Source organism: Mizuhopecten yessoensis, unplaced genomic scaffold (assembly GCF_002113885.1).
Source record: "Mizuhopecten yessoensis strain PY_sf001 unplaced genomic scaffold, ASM211388v2 scaffold2433, whole genome shotgun sequence".
In the NCBI taxonomy this organism is placed as follows: Eukaryota; Metazoa; Mollusca; class Bivalvia; order Pectinida; family Pectinidae; genus Mizuhopecten; species Mizuhopecten yessoensis.
This window is the reverse complement of record NW_018404544.1, coordinates 63,634-89,288: the sequence shown is the minus strand read 5'-3', so window position 1 is coordinate 89,288 and position 25,655 is coordinate 63,634. Positions and strand designations below refer to the sequence as shown.

Here is a 25,655-nt window from a genome sequence, read left to right as displayed (position 1 = left end):
AACTGAAAGGTATAGAATCTTTATATTTGGCTGGTGGCTTCCTTGGATAGAGTCCAACAAAGTTTGAGAATGAAAATTAGTTTGACCTTCTTTCAAGGTCACAGGGGTCAAATATGTCAAATGCTTCAAACGACTTCTTCTGAAGAACTTGAAGGTATAGAATCTTTATATTTGATTGATGGCTTCCTGGGATAGAGCCAAACAAAGTTTGTGAATGAAATCGACCTTGACTTACTTTCATGGTCACAGCAATCAAATATGTCAAATAGTTCAAACTACTTCTTCTGAAGAATAAAAAGGCATACAATTATAATATATAATATAGAAGCTTTAAGGAATAGAGCTAACCAATTGGAAAAGGAAAATGACATTGACCTACTTACAAGGTCACAGGGAAAAATATGTCGAGCAACTTCTGAAGAAGAATCAAAAAGCATAGAATCTTATAATAATATTTTGCTCGTAGTTTTAACAGATGGAGCCAACAAAGTTTGCGAGGGAAATATTTTTAGTGCAATATAATATTTAATGAGAATATTTTGCTATGACTGCTTAAATATTCAGGTGAGCGATACAGGCCCTCTTGGGCCTCTTGTTTTATTTTTTTATCTTTACGAATATTTAATAAAAGGTAGATATTTCACTTTAAAATTTGTCAAATAAATGACTTTCATGAAAGAATTTTTTGGGGCGTTGTAGTTTTTTCGGGCGAAATAGATGGGGTGTTATGGATTTTTGGGGCTAATTGGTTTGGTTTGGTTTAGCATTGTTAAATGTCCTATGTGCAAGATGCATGCGTGTAGTGTATCCGTGTGTGTTTTTGGCGGCTGCGATATGTTCGTGTTTGTCTCCTTGTGATAGCGCCGAACTGATGACGACTTATAGTGCTACCTCACTGAAACACCCCATCCGGTCACATAATACTGACACTGGGCGAACCAGTCGTCCCACTCCTAAATTGCTGAGCGTAAATTTACAGACTCTGGTATGTCTCGGGGAAAGAACCCAAAGCCTTTCTCACAGGGGCGAACGCTCAACTACTGCAGGCCAGAAATATAGCAAATTCTTTAAAATCCTTCTTCTTATGTAGGAATGAAAGCATTTGTTCCATATTAAGTCTGAATCATCCTTGGGTGGATGGGAACCAATTTTGTATAAACCGTGGGTCTGGCCACCCAGGGGCCTGAGGGGCGTGCCCCAATAGGAGAAACATAGCAAATTCTTTAAAATCCTTCTCATTCTGTAGAAATGAAAGGATTTGGCCCATATTTGGTCTGAAGCATTCTTGGGTGAAGGGGAACCAATTTTGTATAAATGGTGGGTGTGGCCCCCCTGGGGGCTGAGGGGCAGGGCCCAATAGGGGAAATATAGCAAATTCTTTAAAATCCTTGTCCTTCTGTAGGAATGAAAGGATTTGTTCCATATTTGGTCAGAAGCATCCTTGAGGGAAGAGGAACCAATTTTGTATAAACTGGGGGTCTGGCCCCCCAGGGGCCTTAGGGGCGGGTCCAATAGGGAAAACATAGCAAATTATTCTTTAAAATTCTTATTCTTCTGTCGGAATGAAAGGATTTGGTCAATGTTTTGTGTGGAGTATCCTCTGGTAAAAGGGAACAAATTTTGTATAAATAATGGGTGTGTCCCCCTGGGACCTCAGGGGCAGACCCAATAGGGGAAATAGAGGTAAAACTTTTAAAATCCTTCTTCGACCATCGGGATTAAGGGATTTTATCCTAATTTGGTCTGGAGGATCCTATGGCCAAGGGGACTCAATTTTGTATAGGCAGTGGGTGTGGTCTCCAAGGGGGCAGATTGGCGGGGCCCATTAAGGAAAACATAGCAAATTCTTCAAAAACCTTCTTCTTCTGTACGAATGACAGGATTTTGTCCAAATTTGGTATGAAGCATCCTTGGGTGAAGGGGAACCAATTTTGTATAAATGGTGTGTCTAACCCCCCTGGAAGCAGAGAGGCGGGCCCAATAGGGGAATTAGAGGTAAAATCTTTAAAATCCTTCTTCTACCATAGGGATTAAGGGATTTTATCCTAATTTAGTCTGGAGCATCCTTGGGCCAAGGGGACTTAATTTTGTATAAACAGTGGGTATGAACCCCTAGGGGCATAGGGGTGGGGCTCTGTTTGAAGTTTGTTTTCGCTATATCTCAAGTACTGGATTGATCTTTCTGAAATTTCACATGTACTTACAGCACCTACCATTGAGTGCTATATCTTTAATTCATAACAATTATTTTAAACACATTCAGGTGAGCGATACAGGCCCTCTGGGCCTCTTGTTTTTAAATGTGTTCGTCTCGGAGCACCACAACAACGAACACTGTCCATTAACACCATGATTCACTGTTCTATATATATATATATGTAAATGTAAATCTCTACGCTGTAACCAGTTTACGAGAATAAAAAGTTGTCATTGTCATTCAGCTGCTCTGAGTGAGTGAACTCACGAGCTTTCGAAGTGAAATTCTATATATGTATGTCTATTCCACAGAGCCCAAAATGTTTTTCATCTAGTGCGAAGCTAGAAGGCGTCTGCACAGTCATATAATTTAAATCTGCCATATATATCTATATTTAGTTTACAATATGAAATTGTACATTTTTATAGGAATTATATCAGAGGTAAAATTTAAGCGTTAATTTTCTTTATGTGGAAACAGTGTATTTTTAATGTTATGACATCAATGCTAGTAGTTTATTTATTTGTGGGAGTGTGTTTGGTGTATGCTGCAGACTTGCACTGTATGGTATCATAATTAAAAACATGTTTATAATGACTATATATACTGAGGGCTTATGGTTGGGTAGCAATAAAAGAAAAGGAAAACATTACGAGGGGATTAAATGGAAAACGGAAATTAAATCACTTGGAATATACTTTGGGACAAATACAAAAGTCTGTAATAATTTGAATTGGGAAAGTAAAAAGACAACAATGGATGAAATGCTTAAAAATTGGAAAAAAAGAAAACTCACTTTCATCGGAAAATCGGTTATAGTACAAACTCTTTTAATTCCAAAAATAACATATTTAGCAAATATGCAAGTAATATCAAAGAGTCAAATAATTGAATTAGAGCAAAAGGTCTTTGGGTTTATATGGGAAGGTAGTGAAAAGGTGAAGAGAAAAACGATGATAGGAACGTATGAACAGGGCGGGCTGAAAATCAGAGATATTCAGTCACATATAGATATGTTGAGTGGGGTGGGTGAAAAGATTAATTGATGGCAGTGAAGCAAATTGGAAATCATTACCGGAAAAAATGTTTGATAGATATGGAAAAAAATATCTCATTTTTAAAATGAACATCGGTAAAATAACAAATCTTGGGAAAACTGATATATCTGATTTTTACATTGATATGTTAGAGGCGTGAATATGGCTAGGAGGGGGATTGAAACGAAATTGTAAAACATTTTATGATGTAAGAAAGGAAGTTATCTGGGGCAACAGCAATATAAAATTCAAAGGAAAATCACTTGTTTACAAACACTGGGCTGATAGTAACATAATAACAATCGATGATATTATTAATAGACACGGGGAAAAAGACGAACAAAACATATTGAATAAATTACAAGATACTAGAAATTGGATAAGTGAATTAAACACTTTAAAAAATGCAATACCAAAAACGTGGTTAGATTTATTAAAAACAAATGAATCAAGATTCACACAGGTAAAATGTAGCAAAGGGTTTCTAATATATGATGGAAAACAGTATAAACAGATAGAAACTATTAATAACACATTTTTGTACAATGCATTTATAGCAAAAAAGTGTATAAAAACACACTCCATTGAAAAGTGGAAGAGAGTACTGAACATAGAAGGATCACAACTTTTTAATGATTTGCCTCAATTTATATTTTATAATCTGAAAGATAACCGTCATAAAATGTATAGATGGAAACTCTTTCAAAACATATTACCAAATAAAGTACTGCTAAATCAGTGGAAAATCGAGGATAATAATTTATGTAACATTTGTAATGTCACAGAGGATTATAGACATTACTTTATTGAATGTGACTATTTGAGTATATATTGGGCACGAATAACAAAACTATTTAAAGGTGTTGGATCATCATACAGTAAATATGCAAAATCTAAAATACATTGTAGTTGGTTACAAAATTAACTGCAAAAGTTACACAGAGGTCAATATTTTACTTACTATAATTGGATACACCATTTATAAAGTATATCATATTAGCGAACAGAAACATTTATAAATCACACACATAAAGATTATATAACCCTGTTAACATTAAATGGCTAAATATAACAGGTTTGCTGTATCAACGCACAAAGGACAATTTATATGATGTTTCTTTCATAACTGTGACAATTATGTAAAAAGAGTGCACTGTGAGGTCGAACGATGACCCCCCACCCCACGAATAGGATTTTATTAGCCAATCAGATTGGAGCATGAGGTCATATGACAGTTATACAAGGCACATCACCACTGTTCTCACACACATGTGTCCTTAGTTATATATGTAGAAGTTATTATCTAAGCAGACCATCAAAATGGTTGATCTTGCCAGGCAAGCATTCAACACAAATAATTTTGAACTAGCCGTGGATGTATATGAGAGAACAATCAGGGAGCATGGCCCGTCATCTGATTTGTACTTTGGACTAGCTGACAGTTTTGCTCGAAGTGGCCAGTTTGAAAGGGCATTCGAATCTTACTGCAGTGCTTTTAGACTGACAAACTCCATACGACCAGGAGTATTAAAACATTTAGTTACAGCCCTTGTGGAGGCTGTCAAACAAGACTCTGTAGTGGAAGACGCGATGATGAACAAAAACTGTATATTCACCTGTGTTTTATGTAGAGGATTACTCAGCGACCCTGTTACAATTCCCTGTGGTCATACATTTTGTCGAAAATGTGTAGAAAGGGACCAATCAAAAATCTGCAAAAGATGTGGGAAAGCAAATCATTTCGTTAATGTGTCGTCTATCAAGACAAATGTACTTTTGAAACAGGTGATCGACGTGTGGTTTCCATCGGAGTGCGAGGCACTGCGATTGAAATCGGAAGGGAATATCTTCTTTGAGAGAAGAGAATTTGAAAAGGCAATTAACCTTTATAACAAAGCCATTTTATTAGGTATGTATTTTTTAATTCATACTTTTCTTCATTTTTATTTATATCGCTAACCCATAAAATAACCTGTTTCATAAGAGAATTCATAAACCGGAAGTTAAAAGCTTACATAATGTGTCAACTTCCGGTAATTTGTAAACACGCACGTATTCAGACTTGCCTAAGTCCGAAAGTGTTGCTATGAAAAATGTAATCTTTCCAATCCTTTCCATTTCTTCGCGGATGAAACGAAATTTGTAAAAATGTAAAAACAAAATAACGAAATAATAAAGAAATGCCTTTACATTATGTTCTATGTAAGGTGTCAAGTCGTTTCGGGACATGTAAAAAGTCGTTTCGGAATTATGTTTTCTGTAAGATCTATAGGCCCTACCATTGTCTATTTTCTTTACACAACATAAAAACACCGTTCAAAATGTATTGTTGAATTTGATGAATTGATTCTCATGTCTAAAACATATTCTATGTTAGTATGTGTTTCACGTTTTTACTTTCATGAAATTTAATTTCAATATAGCAAAAATAAATTGCTTAAAACATTGTTAGAATCAATGTACCCTATATCCACGACTGACAGGATGCACCGAGCCTGGCTGAGAAGAATTCCTAGAAATTCCCATCAGGTCCAATACCAGCAGCAATGCTCGAAAACACTCACTAGACAACAATTATTTTTTCCTCGTACCATACTAGACTGGAACAAATTACCATCGGACATCGTTCATGCACCCACTTTCAACTCTTTCAAAACATCTCTTTCCAGCTGGTACACCTATAAAATTGAAGATGCAGAGTAATTAGTTACTTAAACAGACTTTACATAATAATTTACCACTTCTCTTCTTTTCCCCCCTTTTCTGAACAAGCTTTGTCGGTTGGGGCTGCCCAATCACTGGCTTGCTCGGACCTCTCTCTCGGACTCTCCTCGAACTAAATTTTCCTTCTCTTAACTTTAACTTTATTGATAAATTATTAATTATTATGTAATATATATAGTCTGTCATTTGTGCTGCATAAACCCAACTTCGTGACAAAATCTTCAGTTGGTTGAAGGTGGTCACTATATGCTAGAACTAGAACATTATTACTAAAACAAGGAATCAACCTATCAATAATGAAAGAAATTGAATGTGAATTTCATAATTGTTCCTCTAGATCTGTTTTTGATGATGAGATTAGTTTCACCAGGAACAACACGATGTCAATCGTGTAAATGTTGGCAGGTATCCCCTCAAGCACGCAATCTGGTTACACTAATTAATGATCCCAAGTATGGGTAAGTCGTGACACAGGTCATAGAATAAAACCATACTTGTGTATTTACAGGACCTTATAATGGGTAAAGTCGTGACACAGGTCATAGAATAAAACCATACTTGTGTATTTACAGGACCTTATATGAAACGGGAGCAAAATGTAATTTGTAATTGAAAATTATATATGTCCCGAAACATCTTGTGTCATGTCCCGAAACGACTAGCATTCCTATGTAATTGACAGATTGATACAGGGAAACTATTACCTTTTTACGAAAACATGTTTTCCCAGCTTGAAATTTGTTTGTATGTACATATATGGATATATTGAATTCTTAAATACTTACAACATGAACCTATAATTTTATGTTTAGTATTATATGTGCTTATAATTACATATGTTTTATGTTTTGTGCTTCAGCACCAAACGATCACCTTTTACTGAGCAACCGATCACATGCTTATGCATCTTTAGACAAATATGAGGAAGCTTTAAGGGATGGCGAACTTGTCATCAGACTTCGACCAGATTGGCCAAAGGTAATTAGATATTGCTAATTTTCCCAGTTAACATTGTTATTTTGTTTCCTCGGCTCACTCTTAAGTCTTGCATAGGACAATATTATTAAATGATACAGTGTTATGTCATGTTATGTATATATATTGTAACTGTATTGTATACTAATGTAAAAATTTGAAAAAAAATAAAATAAAATAAATAAATAAAAATTATACAGTCTGTAACCGTTAGTGAAACATTTCATGATGTTTGATCAATATGTTTTTCTTACAGGGCTATTTTCGGAAAGGGTGTGCTCTGTATGGACTTGGACGGTATGGAGATGCAGTTGTAGTCTTACTTCAGTGTCTAGCTATGGATCCCACAATTATCTTAGCAAAAAACTACCTGTCTAAAGTGAGTAGCATCATTTAATCTGTAATTTATACTGTTGACTCTGTTTTTATATTGATCTACTTTTGAATATTGCTTGACAATAATTATGGATGTGTATAATTTCTTCAAAAGTCTCTTCATATACCTAATAGCCACTTTACTTGATACGATAAAGTTCAATAGTAGATAATATGAAACTTTTCAACATGATTCTTTGATCATAGATCAAGTAGAGGTTTTTTAGGTCACCTGAGCTTTAGCTCAAGTGACCTATTGCTATCCGTTTTCGTCCGTCGTCGTCCGTCGTCCGTCGTCCGTTAACATTTTACATTTCAAACTTAAAGTCAAGTTCTGCTGGGCCGATTGAACTGAAAGTTGGTAGGAATGATCGCCTCATGGTCCTGACAAAGTGTTGTTATTTTTCGGGTCGATCAGAAATCCAATATGGCCGCCACGGCCGCCATTTTGAAAACCTATTTCAAACTTAAAGTCAAGTTCTGCTGGACCGATTGAACTGAAAGTTGGTAGGAATGATCGCCTCATGGTCCTGACAAAGTGTTGTTATTTTTCGGGTCGATCAGAAATCCAATATGGCCGCCACGGCCGCCATTTTGAAAACCTATTTCAAACTTAAAGTCAAGTTCTGCTGGACCGATTGAACTGAAAGTTGGTAGGAATGATCGCCTCATGGTCCTGACAAAGTGTTGTTATTTTTCGGGTCAATCAGAAATACAATTTGGCTGCCATGGCCGCTATTTTGCTACTAAGTTCTAATAGGCCGATCTCACTTAAAATTGGTCTAGGAATGATCAGCTCATGGTCCTGACAAAGTTAAGTTAACATTATACTATTTTTTACTCAAATTGGTACATATTTCAACAACAAAAATAAATATTGTAGGACTCAGGTGACCGTTAAGGCCCATGGGCCTCTTGTTTTTGTGTTCAATTAATATATCATGTCAGTTGAAAAAATGTTGATCAATTGGAAAGAAGTACTTAATCTGTACGATATTCAGTTCAAATTCAAATATTTATGAGAAATATATTTTTAAACTTGCAGGCACTCCACAAAATTTTGTCACCTTTGCCATCAAATGATCCCAAAGCAGGAGTGATCTCGAGTCACCTGAGTCCAGCCAAACTACAACAACTTATAATGTCGAATTTCAGCTCCGCCATTCTCCAGCCAGATATTGCCATGGATACCATCATGACATTGAAAAATATTATCACAGAAACAGTTACCACAGCAACATCATTTGCTGTTACCAACCAGGAGCACATGCCTCTATTTGAGTTTAAGGTGAATATGCTGTAAAACAAATTATTTTGATCTTCAGCAGGAATGCAAATTTATGAAACTGACACAGTTATGGTTAGAGTTTAAGGAAAATTCTCCAAGATTTTCTTCCACTTTTTTGAGGAATAAACTATTTGAAATGGCACCTCCAATATTTCATCTGACTTGAGAGTCCCTTATGTTGATAATCTATTTTGTTTCATTCATTTTTGTGAAGAATGGTTCTAATTATTATGAACCTAACATGGTCAGATGGATGCTTGCAATGATGTCATTTGTAAGATATAGCCCCCCACCATTCAACACAGCAGTGAGGCTATGTTTTAATCTTAAAAGGCACTAAAATGGCAAGTTTCCTCGAGCCTTCAGGGCCAAGAATTCTAGATAAAGGGAAACAAAGTGACCTAATTAAAGAGATCAAGAACCCAGGAGATGGGATTGGAGAAAAAATTGGAAGGCATTTGTGTTTCCAAATACATAAAAAAACTCTATAAAAATGGCTTTACTCTTTGTATTCTGAGTGACACAGATCAGGTTGTAGATGGCTATTGTTTCAAACAATACTTTGCCCCAAAAAAATACACTCCGTCAACAAAAGAATTGCAGTTATCAAAGTTATTAGTTATCTTGTAGATTAAAAAAATCATTGTTGTAAAACTGTTTTGAAAGCACTCTTTCCAACTGGTATAGATTGTTGGTGAGGCCTGGTATGTTGAATTGTTTACATAGTTCTGTTTTCATAATATTTAATATTTCATACACAAGTTATCCATCCACTTATTATGCAACTTTCAGTAAAACTAAATATAAAGCAGGTAAAACAAACTATTATTGAAATCATTGCAGTGCAAACTGACAAATAAGTTCATTCCTGTTCAGATATCTTTTGAACTAGCAAAAGTTGACAAGTGTTAAATAATAAGTTCCTCCAATAAATCCCATATTTAATATATTTTCTTATTTTAGCCTGACATGCACGAATCAGGACCAAGTAGTGCAAAGGGCCAAGCAGCAGCAGGATGGCAGGAGGAGGCTGAGAAAGGTTCACATTGTAAGTGATGAACATAGTGCATGTAATTCCAGCAGTGAAATATTTTGATGTTCCTTACTTTTATAGAGAGTGGACTAGTAGTAATTTTAATTTAAGGATGTCAAGTTGTATTATAAAGTTATTAAGACAGATTTATACTAAAGTCAGTTTCTTTTATAATTTAGAGGTGATACTGACAAGAAAACATGCAATCTGAGTTCTATGCTAAGGGCACAGGTATAAGCTCTAGGCTAAGGCCGATGGTGGCTCCAAACCTAGGCTTAGCCTAGAACTTATATCACATGTCTTAGCCTAGAAATTATACTGCAGGCCTTGGCCTAGAAATTATACTGCAGGTCGACGTAGCCTAGAACTTATACCACATGTCTTAGCCTAGACATTATACCACATGTCTTAGCTTAGAAAGTATACCACATGTCTTAGCCTAGAAATTAGACCGCAGGCTTCTGCCTAGAAATTATACTGCAGGCCTCAGCCTGGAAATTATACTGCAGGCCTTGGCCTAGAAATTATACCGCAGGCCTCAGCCTGGAAATTATACTGCAGGCCTTGCCCTAGAAATTATACCGCAGGCCTTAGCCTAGAAATTATACCACAGGCCTGAGCCTAGAACTTATGCTGCAGAAATGAACCTGGAACATTTACCACCAGGCTCAGTGTGGAACTTACACCGAACTGCTTGAACCTTATACCACCAGTTCTAGGCTGAGGTGGGTGGTTCCAAAAATACCATGTAAATTACACACTCTTTTGAAGATTTATGAAGAATCTATTATTTCACAGACTCATCTGCTCCAAACTCAAGAAGTGGGTCACCTTTCCTTGAACAGAGACGGTCAAGGTCACAGTCACCACCATGTCAGGGTCACAAACGTACCAGGAATACCAGTGGTGCTACACCTACCAGTCCATTTCAGGAATCACCTTTTAAACTGCATAGTAGGTGTTTATATGTAAATAATGACGACTTGTTTGTTCAAAGTCTTTACTTAGTTTGTAATCCGGTAGCTCTCCGTCCCCCTTCCACCAATTCTTTAGTTCTGTGTATACAAAATACATGAGTCCAATTTTCAACAGCCAGTCAATGTAAAATCATAATTCTTTGCACAAAGACACATCCCCTGACCTGACCTCAGTTCGGAAACTATCTTTTGAAATCATGACTTATGATACAATAATTACAGCACCTCTGTTTATATATATATTTAATGACAAACAATACGTTAAGTCTACTACAGGTACAACACAAATAGGACAGTTTAGTATTTGACTGCTTGTTTTGACATTTCAGACACATTGGAGCAAAATGTTCTGCCACAAAATCAAAATGTGAAAATAGGAATATTAACAAGTAATTTAAACTAATTTTGAGTTATTTTTCACCCTAGAAAATGACCCCAAATTGCCGATAGATGCTGTGGAGATCAAACCAGAACTGCTGAACCAGGAGGATTTTGAGTGCAGTCTGTGCTATCGTCTCCTCTATGAACCAGTGACCACACCCTGTGGACATGCCTTTTGTCGACATTGTCTTGACCGCTGCCTTGACCATCAGAGCCAGTGTCCACTCTGTAAAAGTTCTCTGGTTGAGGTATGTGTTGTCAGTGTTGTGTCCTCTTGAGATACAATGAAACAAATAAACCTTGAAACAAAGTGAATCCATTTGCTATTTCCTGTAAAGTTATAGTGTTATATAAACAGCCATCTGTTGGTCCCTGTAAAGTTACAGTGTTATATAAACAACAATCTGCTGGTCCCTGTAAAGTTAGTGTTATATAAACAACCATCTGCTAGTCCATGTAGTAATAAATTGGTTGCCTTATGAAACATTTATATTAATATTCAACACTATAGATGTTTCATAAGGCAAACAATTATTTAACTTTGCAGGGTCAAGCAGATGGTTGTTTATATAATCAACCATTTGTTTATCCGTCTAATGTTATAAAACAATTTCTTTATTGAAACATCCAATGCCACAAATTACACTTATTATGAAAACTTGATGCTGAATTACATAAATTTACTGAATTCATTTTTTTCCAGTACCTAGCTGAAAGGAGACAAACAATTACTGAAAATATTGCCGGAATTGTGGAAACTTATTTCAGACAGGAATTGGAACAACGTAGGAAAACACACGAAGATGAGATGGAAGAACTGTCACGGTATGATTATACAGTGTTTTTTCCAGCAGGTAGATTTGGGACTGAGATTTGGTATTGTCTCCAAGTTTTTAGGTCACCTGAGCTTTAGCTCAAGTGACCTATTGCTATCCGTTTTCGTCCGTCGTCCGTCGTCCGTTAACATTTTACATTTCAAACTTAAAGTCAAGTTCTGCTGGGCCGATTGAACTGAAAGTTGGTAGGAATGATCGCCTCATGGTCCTGACAAAGTGTTGTTATTTTTCGGGTCGATCAGAAATCCAATATGGCCGCCACGGCCGCCATTTTGAAAACCTATTTCAAACTTAAAGTCAAGTTCTGCTGGACCGATTGAACTGAAAGTTGGTAGGAATGATCGCCTCATGGTCCTGACAAAGTGTTGTTATTTTTCGGGTCGATCAGAAATCCAATATGGCCGCCACGGCCGCCATTTTGAAAACCTATTTCAAACTTAAAGTCAAGTTCTGCTGGACCGATTGAACTGAAAGTTGGTAGGAATGATCGCCTCATGGTCCTGACAAAGTGTTGTTATTTTTCGGGTCGATCAGAAATCCAATATGGCCGCCACGGCCGCCATTTTGAAAACCTATTTCAAACTTAAAGTCAAGTTCTGCTGGACCGATTGAACTGAAAGTTGGTAGGAATGATCGCCTCATGGTCCTGACAAAGTGTTGTTATTTTTCGGGTCGATCAGAAATCCAATATGGCCGCCACGGCCGCCATTTTGAAAACCTATTTCAAACTTAAAGTCAAGTTCTGCTGGACCGATTGAACTGAAAGTTGGTAGGAATGATCGCCTCATGGTCCTGACAAAGTGTTGTTATTTTTCGGGTCGATCAGAAATCCAATATGGCCGCCACGGCCGCCATTTTGAAAACCTATTTCAAACTTAAAGTCAAGTTCTGCTGGACCGATTGAACTGAAAGTTGGTAGGAATGATCGCCTCATGGTCCTGACAAAGTGTTGTTATTTTTCGGGTCGATCAGAAATCCAATATGGCCGCCACGGCCGCCATTTTGAAAACCTATTTCAAACTTAAAGTCAAGTTCTGCTGGACCGATTGAACTGAAAGTTGGTAGGAATGATCGCCTCATGGTCCTGACAAAGTGTTGTTATTTTTCGGGTCGATCAGAAATCCAATATGGCCGCCACGGCCGCCATTTTGAAAACCTATTTCAAACTTAAAGTCAAGTTCTGCTGGACCGATTGAACTGAAAGTTGGTAGGAATGATCGCCTCATGGTCCTGACAAAGTGTTGTTATTTTTCGGGTCGATCAGAAATCCAATATGGCCGCCACGGCCGCCATTTTGAAAACCTATTTCAAACTTAAAGTCAAGTTCTGCTGGACCGATTGAACTGAAAGTTGGTAGGAATGATCGCCTCATGGTCCTGACAAAGTGTTGTTATTTTTCGGGTCGATCAGAAATCCAATATGGCCGCCACGGCCGCCATTTTGAAAACCTATTTCAAACTTAAAGTCAAGTTCTGCTGGACCGATTGAACTGAAAGTTGGTAGGAATGATCGCCTCATGGTCCTGACAAAGTGTTGTTATTTTTCGGGTCGATCAGAAATCCAATATGGCCGCCACGGCCGCCATTTTGAAAACCTATTTCAAACTTAAAGTCAAGTTCTGCTGGACCGATTGAACTGAAAGTTGGTAGGAATGATCGCCTCATGGTCCTGACAAAGTGTTGTTATTTTTCGGGTCGATCAGAAATCCAATATGGCCGCCACGGCCGCCATTTTGAAAACCTATTTCAAACTTAAAGTCAAGTTCTGCTGGACCGATTGAACTGAAAGTTGGTAGGAATGATCGCCTCATGGTCCTGACAAAGTGTTGTTATTTTTCGGGTCGATCAGAAATCCAATATGGCCGCCACGGCCGCCATTTTGAAAACCTATTTCAAACTTAAAGTCAAGTTCTGCTGGACCGATTGAACTGAAAGTTGGTAGGAATGATCGCCTCATGGTCCTGACAAAGTGTTGTTATTTTTCGGGTCGATCAGAAATCCAATATGGCCGCCACGGCCGCCATTTTGAAAACCTATTTCAAACTTAAAGTCAAGTTCTGCTGGACCGATTGAACTGAAAGTTGGTAGGAATGATCGCCTCATGGTCCTGACAAAGTGTTGTTATTTTTCGGGTCGATCAGAAATCCAATATGGCCGCCACGGCCGCCATTTTGAAAACCTATTTCAAACTTAAAGTCAAGTTCTGCTGGACCGATTGAACTGAAAGTTGGTAGGAATGATCGCCTCATGGTCCTGACAAAGTGTTGTTATTTTTCGGGTCGATCAGAAATCCAATATGGCCGCCACGGCCGCCATTTTGAAAACCTATTTCAAACTTAAAGTCAAGTTCTGCTGGACCGATTGAACTGAAAGTTGGTAGGAATGATCGCCTCATGGTCCTGACAAAGTGTTGTTATTTTTCGGGTCGATCAGAAATCCAATATGGCCGCCACGGCCGCCATTTTGAAAACCTATTTCAAACTTAAAGTCAAGTTCTGCTGGACCGATTGAACTGAAAGTTGGTAGGAATGATCGCCTCATGGTCCTGACAAAGTGTTGTTATTTTTCGGGTCGATCAGAAATCCAATATGGCCGCCACGGCCGCCATTTTGAAAACCTATTTCAAACTTAAAGTCAAGTTCTGCTAGGCCGATTGAACTGAAAGTTTGTAGGAATGATCAGCTCATGGTCCTGACAAAGTGTTGTTATTTTTTAGGTCAATCAGAAATCCAATATGGCCGCCACGGCCGCCATTTTGAAAACCTATTTCAAACTTAAAGTCAAGTTCTGCTGGACCGATTGAACTTAAAGTTTGTAGGAATGATATAGACTCATGGTCCTGACAAAGTGTTGTTATTTTTCGGGTCGTTCAGAAATCCAATATGGCCGCCACGGCCGCCATTTTGAAAAACTATTTCAAACTTAAAGTCAAGTTCTGCTAGGCTGATTGAACTGAAACTTTGTAGGAATGATCAGCTCATGGTCCTGACAGAGTGTTGTTATTTTTCGGGTCAATCAGAAACACAATTTGGCTGCCATGGCCGCTATTTTGCTACTAAATTCTAATAGGCCGATCTCACTTAAAATTGGTCTTGGAATGATCAGCTCATGGTCCTGACAAAGTTAAGTTAACATTATACTATTTTTTACTCAAATTGGTACATATTTCAACAAAAAAAAACAAAAACTGTAGACTCAGGTGACCGTTAAGGCCCATGGGCCTCTTGTTGTGATTTCTGAGCTAAATATGGCGATTGGAATGTGAGCAAAATATTCTTTCATTCCCAGGGGTGTAGGAAAAGTAAAGTTCTGCACAGGGTGTCAAATTGGCTAAAATCCAAGGTCTAGGCAAGTCTGGTTTTTTTCCTATTTGAAAAACCCTTGGATGGAGTTTCCCTATTCTACAGCCCCGGTCATGAAAGAGTCTAACAGTGTTTGTTTTTAAAAAAATCACATAAGTTTAAGTACCATATTGAGTCCGTTCAGTTTCAGTTTGTTGTAATATAAAAATATGTTAATTATAAAGCACTGGCATAACAACACTTTGGTCTTTCAATCAGATCTAAAATCGTGAAGTTGTGTTTGTACAGGATGGTGACAGACCAACACGAGATCCCTGTATTTGTGTGTACGATGGCATTTCCTGGGATTCCCTGTCCACTACATATCTTTGAGCCTCGGTACAGACTAATGGTGCGACAATGTATGGAGTCTGGGACTAGGCAGTTTGGCATGTGTACCGGCAATGGGGATTCTGAGTGAGTATACTTTCTATGATGAATTATAAACAGTCAGTTTTGTGGATGGATGACAAGGAATTGATGATTTTAGTTCTGGGGTATACTGTTTATACACTCATATAATTTCCCCCATGTAGACTGTTGATTACACCCTTCACCCTACGCTGGTAAAATCTGTATTCCCCCAGTGTTAATTACACCCTTCACCCTACGCTGGTAAAATCTGTATTCCCCTAGTGTTAATTACACCCTTCACCCTACGCTGGTGAAATCTGTATTCCCCCAGTGTTAATTACACCCTTCACCCTACGCTGGTGAAATCTGTATTCCCCCAGTGTTAATTATACCCTTCACCCTATGCTGGTAAAATCTGTATTCCCCCAGTTTTAATTATACCCATCACCCTACGCTGGTAAAATCTGTATTCCCCCAGTGTTAATTATACGCTTCACACTATGCTGGCAAAATCTGTATTCCCCCAGTTTTAATTACACCCTTCACCCTACGCTGGTAAAATCTGTATTCCCCCAGTGTTAATTATACCCTTCACCCTATGCTGGAAAAATCTGTATTCCCCCAGTTTTAATTACACCCTTCACCCTATGCTGGTAATTCTGTATTCCCCCAGTGTTAATTATACCCTTCACCCTACGCTGGTAAAATCTGTATTCCCCCAGTGTTCATTACACCCTTCACCCTACGCTGGTGAAATCTGTATTCCCCCAGTGTTAATTACACCCTTCACCCTACGTTGGTGAAATCTGTATTCCCCCAGTGTTAATTATACCCTTCACCCTATGCTGGTAAAATCTGTATTCCCCCAGTGTTCATTACATCCTTCACCCTACGCTGGTAAAATCTGTATTCCCCCAGTGTTAATTATACCCTTCACCTATGCTGGTAAAATCTGTATTCCCCCAGTGTTCATTACACCCTCACCCTACGCTGGTGAAATCTGTATTCCCCCAGTGTTCATTACATCCTTCACCCTACGCTGGTAAAATCTGTATTCCCCCAGTGTTAATTTTATCCTTCAAATTTGCTATATTTGACATGTATTTAATAAATAAAAGTTGGCTTTAATGATAAATTGACTCTCATTATGGAGGTCGAAAAAAGGTGAAGGTTAAACTGTCTTGTAAAGCAGAATAATAATCTCTGCAATGTTTGTTTGTCAGGCAAGGATTTTCTGAATTTGGGTGTATGTTGGAGATCCGAGACGTTCAGTTCTTCCCAGATGGACGATCTTTAGTGGACACGATTGGAGGCAAGCGGTTCAAGGTCATCAGCCAAGGTCACAAGGATGGCTACGATACTGCTAAGGTGGAGTTCCTCACTGACCAGCCTATATCTGAGGTAGATCATCCTCGTAAGTATTGGATATACAAATCTTGTTTAAAACATCCAAAGAAATTTTGCCAGATACTTGAACTTAATTAGTCTCCATGAAACTACTTAATGCAACTTGGTTAATTTGCCCATGAACTTTCATTGACTGGCTTTAAAAATAAATATTGTGTTACTGATAATTGATGTCAACAATGACTTTAATAAAAGTGTCTAGAACATCTGTGGTCAGTATAAGGAAATCTATGGTAAATTAAATGAGGTCAGGATAAAAAAAATCAGTATATCACTGCAATCATTTTTATCGTATAAACACGAAAGTATATATCTTTTAAAAGGGCCACTCAGGTGCTGTGTTCGATGTAATTTAAGTCCAAAACTATTTCCCGGAAAGGAATAGAGCTGGTCCATCTACAAAGTTTGTCTAGGTTATATCTGCTATACCTATTAACTTACAGTAACCAGATTTGGTATGTAAGTATGCCCTAGCTGGCAGAATGTGTAGTGTAAGAAGTATGTCACTGTAGCCTATATCCTGAGAAATGTATAGAGCTAGCTATAGGTAAATAAAGAAATCATTAACAGTGAGGGACTGGGATTGCATCGAAATGTCTTTCCTTGTGTATATATATAAAATGTGAAGTTTAGATCAATACACTTTAACAACAAAATGGGAAGTGTTTCACCTATTTCTGACTAATTGGTAAATTAACAAACACAGAATATTCACTTTGACTGAGAATGTGTCCAAATATATAGCCGTATAATTTCTTTTAGGCTTTTGGAATCTAGCCCTCTACATTACTGATATGATTCTACTTAAGGTATCAGTGTCCTACAGACAGAGGTGTATGGGTTGGCCAAGTCCTGGCTTGACAAACTCACAGGGATGCAGAGAGAACAGATACTCCGTCATCTCGGACAGTTCCCAGGCCTAGAACAGGATTTCCACAACAACCCTAACGGCAGTGCCTGGCTGTGGTGGACACTGTCAGTTCTCCCACTCGACACTCGGATACAGATGACCATGCTTGCGATGCGGTCATATGAAGAACGATTGAACGGGATCAAACGAATCCTTATGTACATGCAAAGGCAACGATGACTATGGCTGTCAAGGATTCTGAGCTACTTTGGTTATAATAGACTGGTCATCATGACTTTGGTTATTGTTACTGTTGTGTTACAACACTTTGTCATTTTGAGGAGAGAAAATGAGGGAGAATAGGGTTCAAAGTGTACTCTGGTCACACACTGGTGACAAACAGCAGGGCTTGTCACACAATGGTGACAAACAGCAGGGCTGGTCACACACTGGTTACAAACAGCAGGGCTGGTCACACAATGGTGACAAACAGCAGGGCTCGTCACACACTGGTGACAAACAGCAGGGCCTGTCACACACTGGTGACAAACAGCAGGGCTGGTCACGCACTGGTGACAAACAGCAGGGCTTGTCACACACTGGTGACAAACAGCAGGGCTGGTGACACTTTGGTGACAAACAGCAGGGCTGGTCACACACTGGTGACAAACAGCAGGGCTTGTCACACACTGGTGACAAACAGCAGGGCTGGTGACACTCTGGTGACAAACAGCAGGGCTGGTCACACACTGGTGACAAACAGCAGGGCTAGTCACACACTGGTGACAAACAGCAAGACTGTTTACACACTTGGTGACGGACAAAAGAGCTGTAACAAAATAAACCATTGCTGAGTAGGAAGATTTCGATACACATATGCTACCAGGATTGCCCATCCCTTTGAACTTTGTTTCTTTTAATGAGAATATCTGGCTAATATCCAGTTGAGTGTCCTTGAGTATCCTTGTAACTATAATTATATAAATATTCAGTTTATCATTACACAATATTCAACAGATAACAATTGTTTCATAAATGTGAATAAGGTGTTAACCAAAAACAGTTTTCATCACAAATCATCAGCATTTGGATTTTCATCATTTTTCTAACATTAAACACCTCGAAATTTCCTGGAACTGTGTTGTACTTATTGATTCAATGAAAACAATTTGGTGCTAAAATACGTAAGGGATGGAAATCTTGCCATTGAAAGCGTGTGACAAGAAAATGGGCAATTCCTTGATTTATACAATTCAAACCTCTGCTGACTCTCAATAATTGACTTTGATAGTAAAAGTTATTGCTATCTGCCAGTGAATTTGAAAGTAGAAATCAAGGCTGTCTGTGAGTGATTGAATTATATGGTACAATTGAAAGCTATCTGCCAGGAACAATCAAGGCCAGGCAGCCGACAGTATTTCAGTTATTTTTTTCAAAACTTTAAATTTGAAAACCTCTTTCATAAAAACTCGACATTTGTACAAAAACTCCACATGAAACATTTTATCCACAATACAAGGTGCTATGTGTGAAAATGATTTTTGTCATTTAACAGGAGTGTTCATTATCCTTGTGTAACAGGAGTGTTCATTATCCTTGTGTAACAGGAGTGTTCATTATCCTTGTGTAACAGGAGTGTTCATTATCCTTGTGTAACAGGAGTGTTCATTATCCTTGTGTAACAGGAGTGTTCATTATCCTTGTGTAACAGGAGTGTTCATTATCCTTGTGTAACAGGAGTGTTCATTATCCTTGTGTAACAGGAGTGTTCATTATCCTTGTGTAACAGGAGTGTTCATTATCCTTGTGTAACAGGAGTGTTCATTATCCTTGTGTAACAGGAGTGTTCATTATCCTTGTGTAACAGGAGTGTTCATTATCCTTGTGTAACAGGAGTGTTCATTATCCTTGTGTAACAGGAGTGTTCATTATCCTTGTGTAACAGGAGTGTTCATTATCCTTGTGTAACAGGAGTGTTCATTATCCTTGTGTAACAGGAGTGTTCATTATCCTTGTGTAACAGGAGTGTTCATTATCCTTGTGTAACAGGAGTGTTCATTATCCTTGTGTAACAGGAGTGTTCATTATCCTTGTGTAACAGGAGTGTTCATTATCCTTGTGTAACAGGAGTGTTCATTATCCTTGTGTAACAGGAGTGTTCATTATCCTTGTGTAACAGGAGTGTTCATTATCCTTGTGTAACAGGAGTGTTCATTATCCTTGTGTAACAGGAGTGTTCATTATCCTTGTGTAACAGGAGTGTTCATTATCCTTGTGCAATGCTCATTTCAAAGACATCTTTGTATGATGAACTTGTGTGTGATTGCTGTAGCAGTATGACAGACATACCTGATCTGTTTCCAGGGAAACATTCCTAAGGTACTAATCCTTGATGTCTGCTTATTGTAACATTTTAAGTTGGTAAGTGTATTTAACTAATTCACACCTTAAGACTAAATGTCACTCTTCCAAATCAAAGGTTGGATAAGTTCATAATGAAAATTCAGGGATCACGCAAGCCTGTATATTCACAGGAATGTATCCGAGTGGTTTAAGTTGCAATTATTGAACTTATCATTGAAAAACATTTCTATTTCATACGAAAATTTCATCAAAACAGTCATAACATATAAGGGGTGTACAATATAATGTAGTATACTAGCCCACATGTAGATTTTGAAAAAGTCTAATAGCCTGAACATTATTTCCTTTGGAAAAATCTACTAGTCCTGGGCTAGTAAAATTGTACACTCTTGAAAAATGTATTTATATAAATGAACTTGTATATGTATTTTATTTGTTGTTCAAAGATGAATTGCTGTGATATGTACAGTATCATGTGATGTATAAATTGAGACACACGATCCAATGCAATATGGTATTTAAATGATGTTCCTCTGATAAACGATATTATTGTTGTGTTAATGTAAGCACTTTCTCACCAGTTAACAGTCAAAATCAGGAATTGAACGCTATCATAACATAATTACTATTTATGTATTCTATTTAAGCAATGAACATAATTACTATTTATGTATTCTATTTAAGCAATGAACATAATTTAATGCATCAAATGTATACCTGTTCAAACTTACACAAAATTGTATATTGAAAGCATAAAATGGTCACAATCGTAAAGGACACATACTTGAACGTGAATGGTGTTTATCCTGTAATTTCTTACACTGTTTTGAGTGGACTGACTAGCGGCCTGTTTAGGTTGGACTGCAAGGATGGACTGGGTATTCCTAGGGGCCTGTTTAGAGTTGACTGTTTAGGGGCCTGTTCAGGGTAGACTTTTAGCGGCCTGTTTCGGGTGGACTGCGTAAGGGCCTGTATCAGGTGGACTGTTTAGGGGACTGTTGAAGGTGGACTGTTGAAGGTGGACTGTTGAGGGTGGACTGTTTAGGGTGGTGGACTGTTTAGGGGACTGTTGAGGGTGGACTGCCTAAGGGCCTGTATCAGGTGGACTGTTTAGGGGACTGTTGAGGGTGGACTGATGAGGGTGGACTGATGAGGGTGGACTGTTTAGGGTGGTAGACTGGTGAGGGTGGACTGATGAGGGTGGACTGTTGAGGGTGGTAGACTATTGAGGGTGGACTGTTTAGGGTGGTAGACTGTTAAGGGTGGACTGTTTAGAGTTGACTGTTTAGGGTGGACTATTAAGGGGCCTGTGTAGGGTGGACTACCTAGGGGCCTGTTTAGCAAAGACTGATTAGAGGCATAGGGCTTGCTTAGGGTGTCATGACTAGGGGCCTGTTTAGGGTGGACTATTAAGGGGCCTGTTCAGGCTAGATACAGAACTGATGTTGATTGTATAGGGCAGGAACAGCTCCACGTGTATCATTGGGGTCCATTCTAATGCTTAAATTCTGGAAGTTTTGTTTAAATATGACTAACTTGCACTAAAACATGAAAGTTCTTTCAGTTATTCTACAGAGCAAAGCTGAAATATAATCTCCAGCACCAATGAAATCTGTCAGATTTCCTCCTTAAGCTATACATTTGATAATCAATTACTTTGCCAGAGAAAAAGAATTTATAGGTAAGACTCTCAACCATAGACCAGTACATACTAGATTTGATCAAGACCATAAAGCCAGTCTGTTATACTGTGTAAGAGTTTGAATTTTAGATGAACTTCATTGGACATCCCAACTTTTATTCTGTGATTCGTGTTGGCCCCCTGGGCCTTTTGCAGTGTAAATATGGTATGTTATTAAGGGAAAACGTGTGTACACATGTTAATTAATATTTTCATCTTGTTATATAGGGAACTTTTGTTTCCGAACTCTTAACATGGTAGAAAATAAAGAGGAATATAAACTCAAATCATTTTGTGATGGACATTTATTTATAAATAACATTTTGCAAAGAACTGAATTACCTCAAATTTCTATGATATTGATTGTAATTAGTTTTTCTGTAGTTATATGTCCTTCCCTTTCAACTCCTGTTAAGTTATATTTATTTCTTTGTTGCTTCTACACGTGATGTATTGTCTCAATTCAACGTTTGTCCTAAACATGGAAACTATCAGTAGTTAAAAGTACATGTCTCCAATTGTGAAATGTCTGTTTATATGATAAAGAGCCTGCCGATACCCTCACTTACTGGTGGTGAGCTGTGATTACCCTCGCTGACTGGTGGTGAGCTGTGATTGCCCGCGCTGACTGGTGGTGAGCTGTGAATACCCTCACTGACTTGTGGTGAGCTGTGATTACCCTCACTGACTGGTGGTGAGCTGTGATTACTCTCACTGACTGGTGGTGAGCTGTGATTACTCTCACTGACTGGTGGTGAGCTGTAATTACCCTCACTGACTGGTGGTGAGCTGTGATTACTCTCATTGACTGGTGGTGAGCTGTGATTACTCTCACTGACTGGTGGTGAGCTGTGATTACTCTCACTGACTGTGCGATTAAGACCAGTTATATACCAAGGCCTGGCTGTCTGTTACTGTTATCGGTATGTTTTTATAATAAAATGGTAATCAAATGAGTATGGCTGATACATTTACCCAGTATGTGTTGAATACTATGTACATGTTGATTTTAAATGAAGTTCCAATATGATAGCCTGATGAGAGTACTTAGTAGGTTCCAGTAGTAGAGGTAATATGCTAGAGATGGAGGCAGACATTGGTAGGCTCCAGTAGTAGAGCTAATACGCTAGAGATGGAGGCAGACATTGGAAGTGTGTTTTTATCATGGATGTTATGTGTGTATGTTGTGAATGTGACTATTATACTGATAAATTTAATTAGGATACATCATGTCAACTCATGTAAAAATTGTAATAAACAATGCAATGAACACTTTAATTTCATTTGTTTCTTTTAGCTAATCTGGCCCAAATGGCCGTGTGAGTTTATGCAGTAGTGCATCATCTGTCGTCCATTGTCGTCTAATGTATAAGCTTTGCATGAAGATTAGGATACACATGCTTTTAGTTCTAGGACTGGCCCAGGGGCTGAGTAATTAGTCCCACAATCACAATTAAAATAACATGGAAATTTGCTGAGATCCAGCTACTCCATAACCATATATAATTGCTAGCAATAAAAGAAATCAAAAACAAGTATGCTAGAAGAAATTCAAATGACCCTGCTCATTTATACTTTGTCCCAATGAGAGATGTCATAACAAGAATTGGTTGAGATTCCCACTCTTTAACAATTTACGATGGAGAAGGGGCTGGCCGCTTCTGTGGACCAATAACGGTGACATTCAGTAAATGTACTTCAAAGTTTGTGAAGGAAAACTAAATATGTTTGTAAACATGGCCGCTACTGGGCATTTTGCCATATGTTGTGCGTACTTGAACACTCATGTTTCAGCTCACCTGCCTGAAGGTGAAAGAGTCCTGATATACAGCCAGTAAAGTCCAGGTCTTGAGTACTATAGATTTAAACATCAATTTGTCCAACACTGAAACACTCAAATATCTTTTCCTGGTGAGTCAAAGGGCCTGGCATCATGATATTTGGCCAGAAGCTTCATGGCATTAAATGCTGCGAAGTGTGCAAAATTAATTACCACCAGTCACAGGAATAAAAAAAGATAACACTATTATTACCATAAGGATCGACTCTAAAGTGAATGGTCAGCTCATTCTTGGTCACAAAATCGAAATCGTTGAGGGTCCTATCTCATCACCATACACATATACAGTTAATGACTGTGAAAAGACCAATATATACTTACATTGAATTGGCTCAGGGTCTGTCCCTGCCCGTAGGGACTTAGTCTCTGGGTTATAACGTGAAAGTGGCCGAGATCCCCACCCTATAACAATATAGACAATTTTATGTAGTTCTGTATACAGTACAGCCAGTAGAGGTCTATATATATATATATAACACCAATTTTAGCTCACCTGGCACGATGTGCCAAGTGAGCTTATGTCGTGGTCTGTCGTCTGTCGTCAATATTTTACTTTAAACGACTTCTTCTAAATAACCGAAAGGCCTAGGGCGATGATATTTGGCCAGAAGTAAACTGGAATGAATGGCTACCAAGTTTGTTCAAATAAATGACCTTCACCTATTTTCAAGGTAACAGGGGTCAAATATATTAAAAACTTTAAACAACTTCTTCTGAATAACATGATATTTGGCCAGTAGCATGCTGGGATGAAGGGCTACTAAGTTTTGTTAAAATGAATGACCTTTACCTATATTCAAGGTCACAGGGGTCATGTTTAAAACCTTCAAACAACTTCTTTTCAATAACCAAGACGCCTATGATAATGATATTTGGCCAGAAACTTGCTGGCATAAAGGGCTACCAAGTTTAAATGACCTTTATTTATATTCAAAGTCACAGGGGTCAAATATGTTTAAAACCTTTGAACAACTTCTACTCAATACAAAGAGGGCCTAGGATGATTCTATTTAACCAGTAGCATGCTGTAATAGAGGGCTACAGAGTTTGTTCAAATGATTGAACTTGACTTATATTCAAGGTCACAGGGGTCAAATATGTTTAAAACCTTTAAACAACTTCTTCTGAATAACCAAGAAGCCTAGGATAATGATATTTGGCCAATAACATGCTGGGATAACGGGCTACCAAGTTTGTTTAAACAAATGACCTTCATCTTTTTTCAAGGTCACAGGGGTCAAATATGTTAAACATCTTTTAAAAACTTCTTCTCAATAACCAAAATGCCTTGGATGATGATATTTGGCCAGTAACATGCTGGGATCAAGGGCTACCAAGTTTGATCAAACGAATGACCCCCATATATTTTCAAAGCCACAGGGGTCAAATATGTTAAAAACCTTTACACAACTTCTCCTGAATATCAAAAAGGCATAGGCTAATGATATTTGGCCAGTAACATGCTGGGATGAAGGGCTACCAAGTTTGTTCAAATGAATGACCTTTGCTCATATTTAAGGTCACAGGGATCAAATATGTTTAAATCTTTAAATGACTTGTTCTGAATATTCAAAAGGTCCAGAGTAATGATATTTAGCCAGAAGTATGCCGGGACGGAAGGCTATAAACTTTCAAAGTTACAGGTGTCATATATTTTAAATCATTTAATAGATTCAAATGGACCCAACACACATATTTTGCCTGTAGCTGTATAATTGTCCACTTTTAAGATTACAAGAGTGAGATTAATACCAGGTGAGCCATTCACAGCAGGTCATCGTTGCCATGGAACTAGATTTTATCTATATTAGTCTGTAGTATTTTCTTGATAAAACATGCTGAGTGTCTATGTCCTTTGGAATTTATTGAATGAGCTCAATAAATTGATATGACATGAGTCTTTTTGTACACTCATGTGAGATTATGTTTTGAAATAAACTTTGAACAAACACAATTATGTGTATAGGTCAAAACCAAAGTACTAAGATCATAGTAT

General features: G+C 38.0%; 2 protein-coding genes across 2 annotated transcripts; one reads left to right on the top strand and one right to left on the bottom strand.

Annotated features, from left to right (window-relative positions):
* Positions 1–4,452: 4,452 nt before the first annotated feature.
* LOC110445974 (LON peptidase N-terminal domain and RING finger protein 3-like) lies at positions 4,453–23,089 on the top strand. The gene is made up of 11 exons (XM_021490894.1): positions 4,453–5,143; positions 6,818–6,936; positions 7,190–7,312; positions 8,354–8,596; positions 9,560–9,644; positions 10,428–10,583; positions 11,033–11,235; positions 11,691–11,812; positions 15,413–15,580; positions 16,741–16,931; positions 17,734–23,089. Exons 1-11 carry the CDS (start codon positions 4,555–4,557, stop codon positions 18,012–18,014), a joined length of 2,280 nt encoding a protein of 759 aa, XP_021346569.1. The 5' UTR covers positions 4,453–4,554; the 3' UTR covers positions 18,015–23,089.
* Positions 21,236–25,437, bottom strand: LOC110445970 (extensin-1-like). The gene is made up of 4 exons (XM_021490888.1): positions 25,428–25,437; positions 23,981–24,061; positions 22,389–22,687; positions 21,236–21,343 (listed from the first exon to the last, which is right to left on the bottom strand). The coding sequence occupies exons 1-4, from the start codon at positions 25,435–25,437 to the stop codon at positions 21,236–21,238; spliced, it is 498 nt and encodes a 165-aa protein (XP_021346563.1).
* Positions 25,438–25,655: the final 218 nt, after the last annotated feature.

Excerpts from the sequence above, each read along its gene's own strand:
- LOC110445970 (XM_021490888.1), bottom strand. Across the intron at positions 22,688-23,980 it reads AGACCCTGAGCCAATTCAAT|TCAGTGAGAGTAATCACAGC; the intron begins GTAAGTATATAT and ends TTAATCGCACAG. Across the intron at positions 21,344-22,388 it reads GTAATCACAGCTCACCACCA|TCCACCCTCATCAGTCCACC; the intron begins GTAAGTGAGGGT and ends CACCCTCAACAG.
- LOC110445974 (XM_021490894.1), top strand. The coding sequence starts at position 4,555 with ATGGTTGATCTTGCCAGGCAAGCATTCAACACAAATAATTTTGAACTA. Across the intron at positions 6,937-7,189 it reads TTCGACCAGATTGGCCAAAG|GGCTATTTTCGGAAAGGGTG; the intron begins GTAATTAGATAT and ends TTTTTCTTACAG. Across the intron at positions 10,584-11,032 it reads ATCACCTTTTAAACTGCATA|AAAATGACCCCAAATTGCCG; the intron begins GTAGGTGTTTAT and ends TTTTCACCCTAG.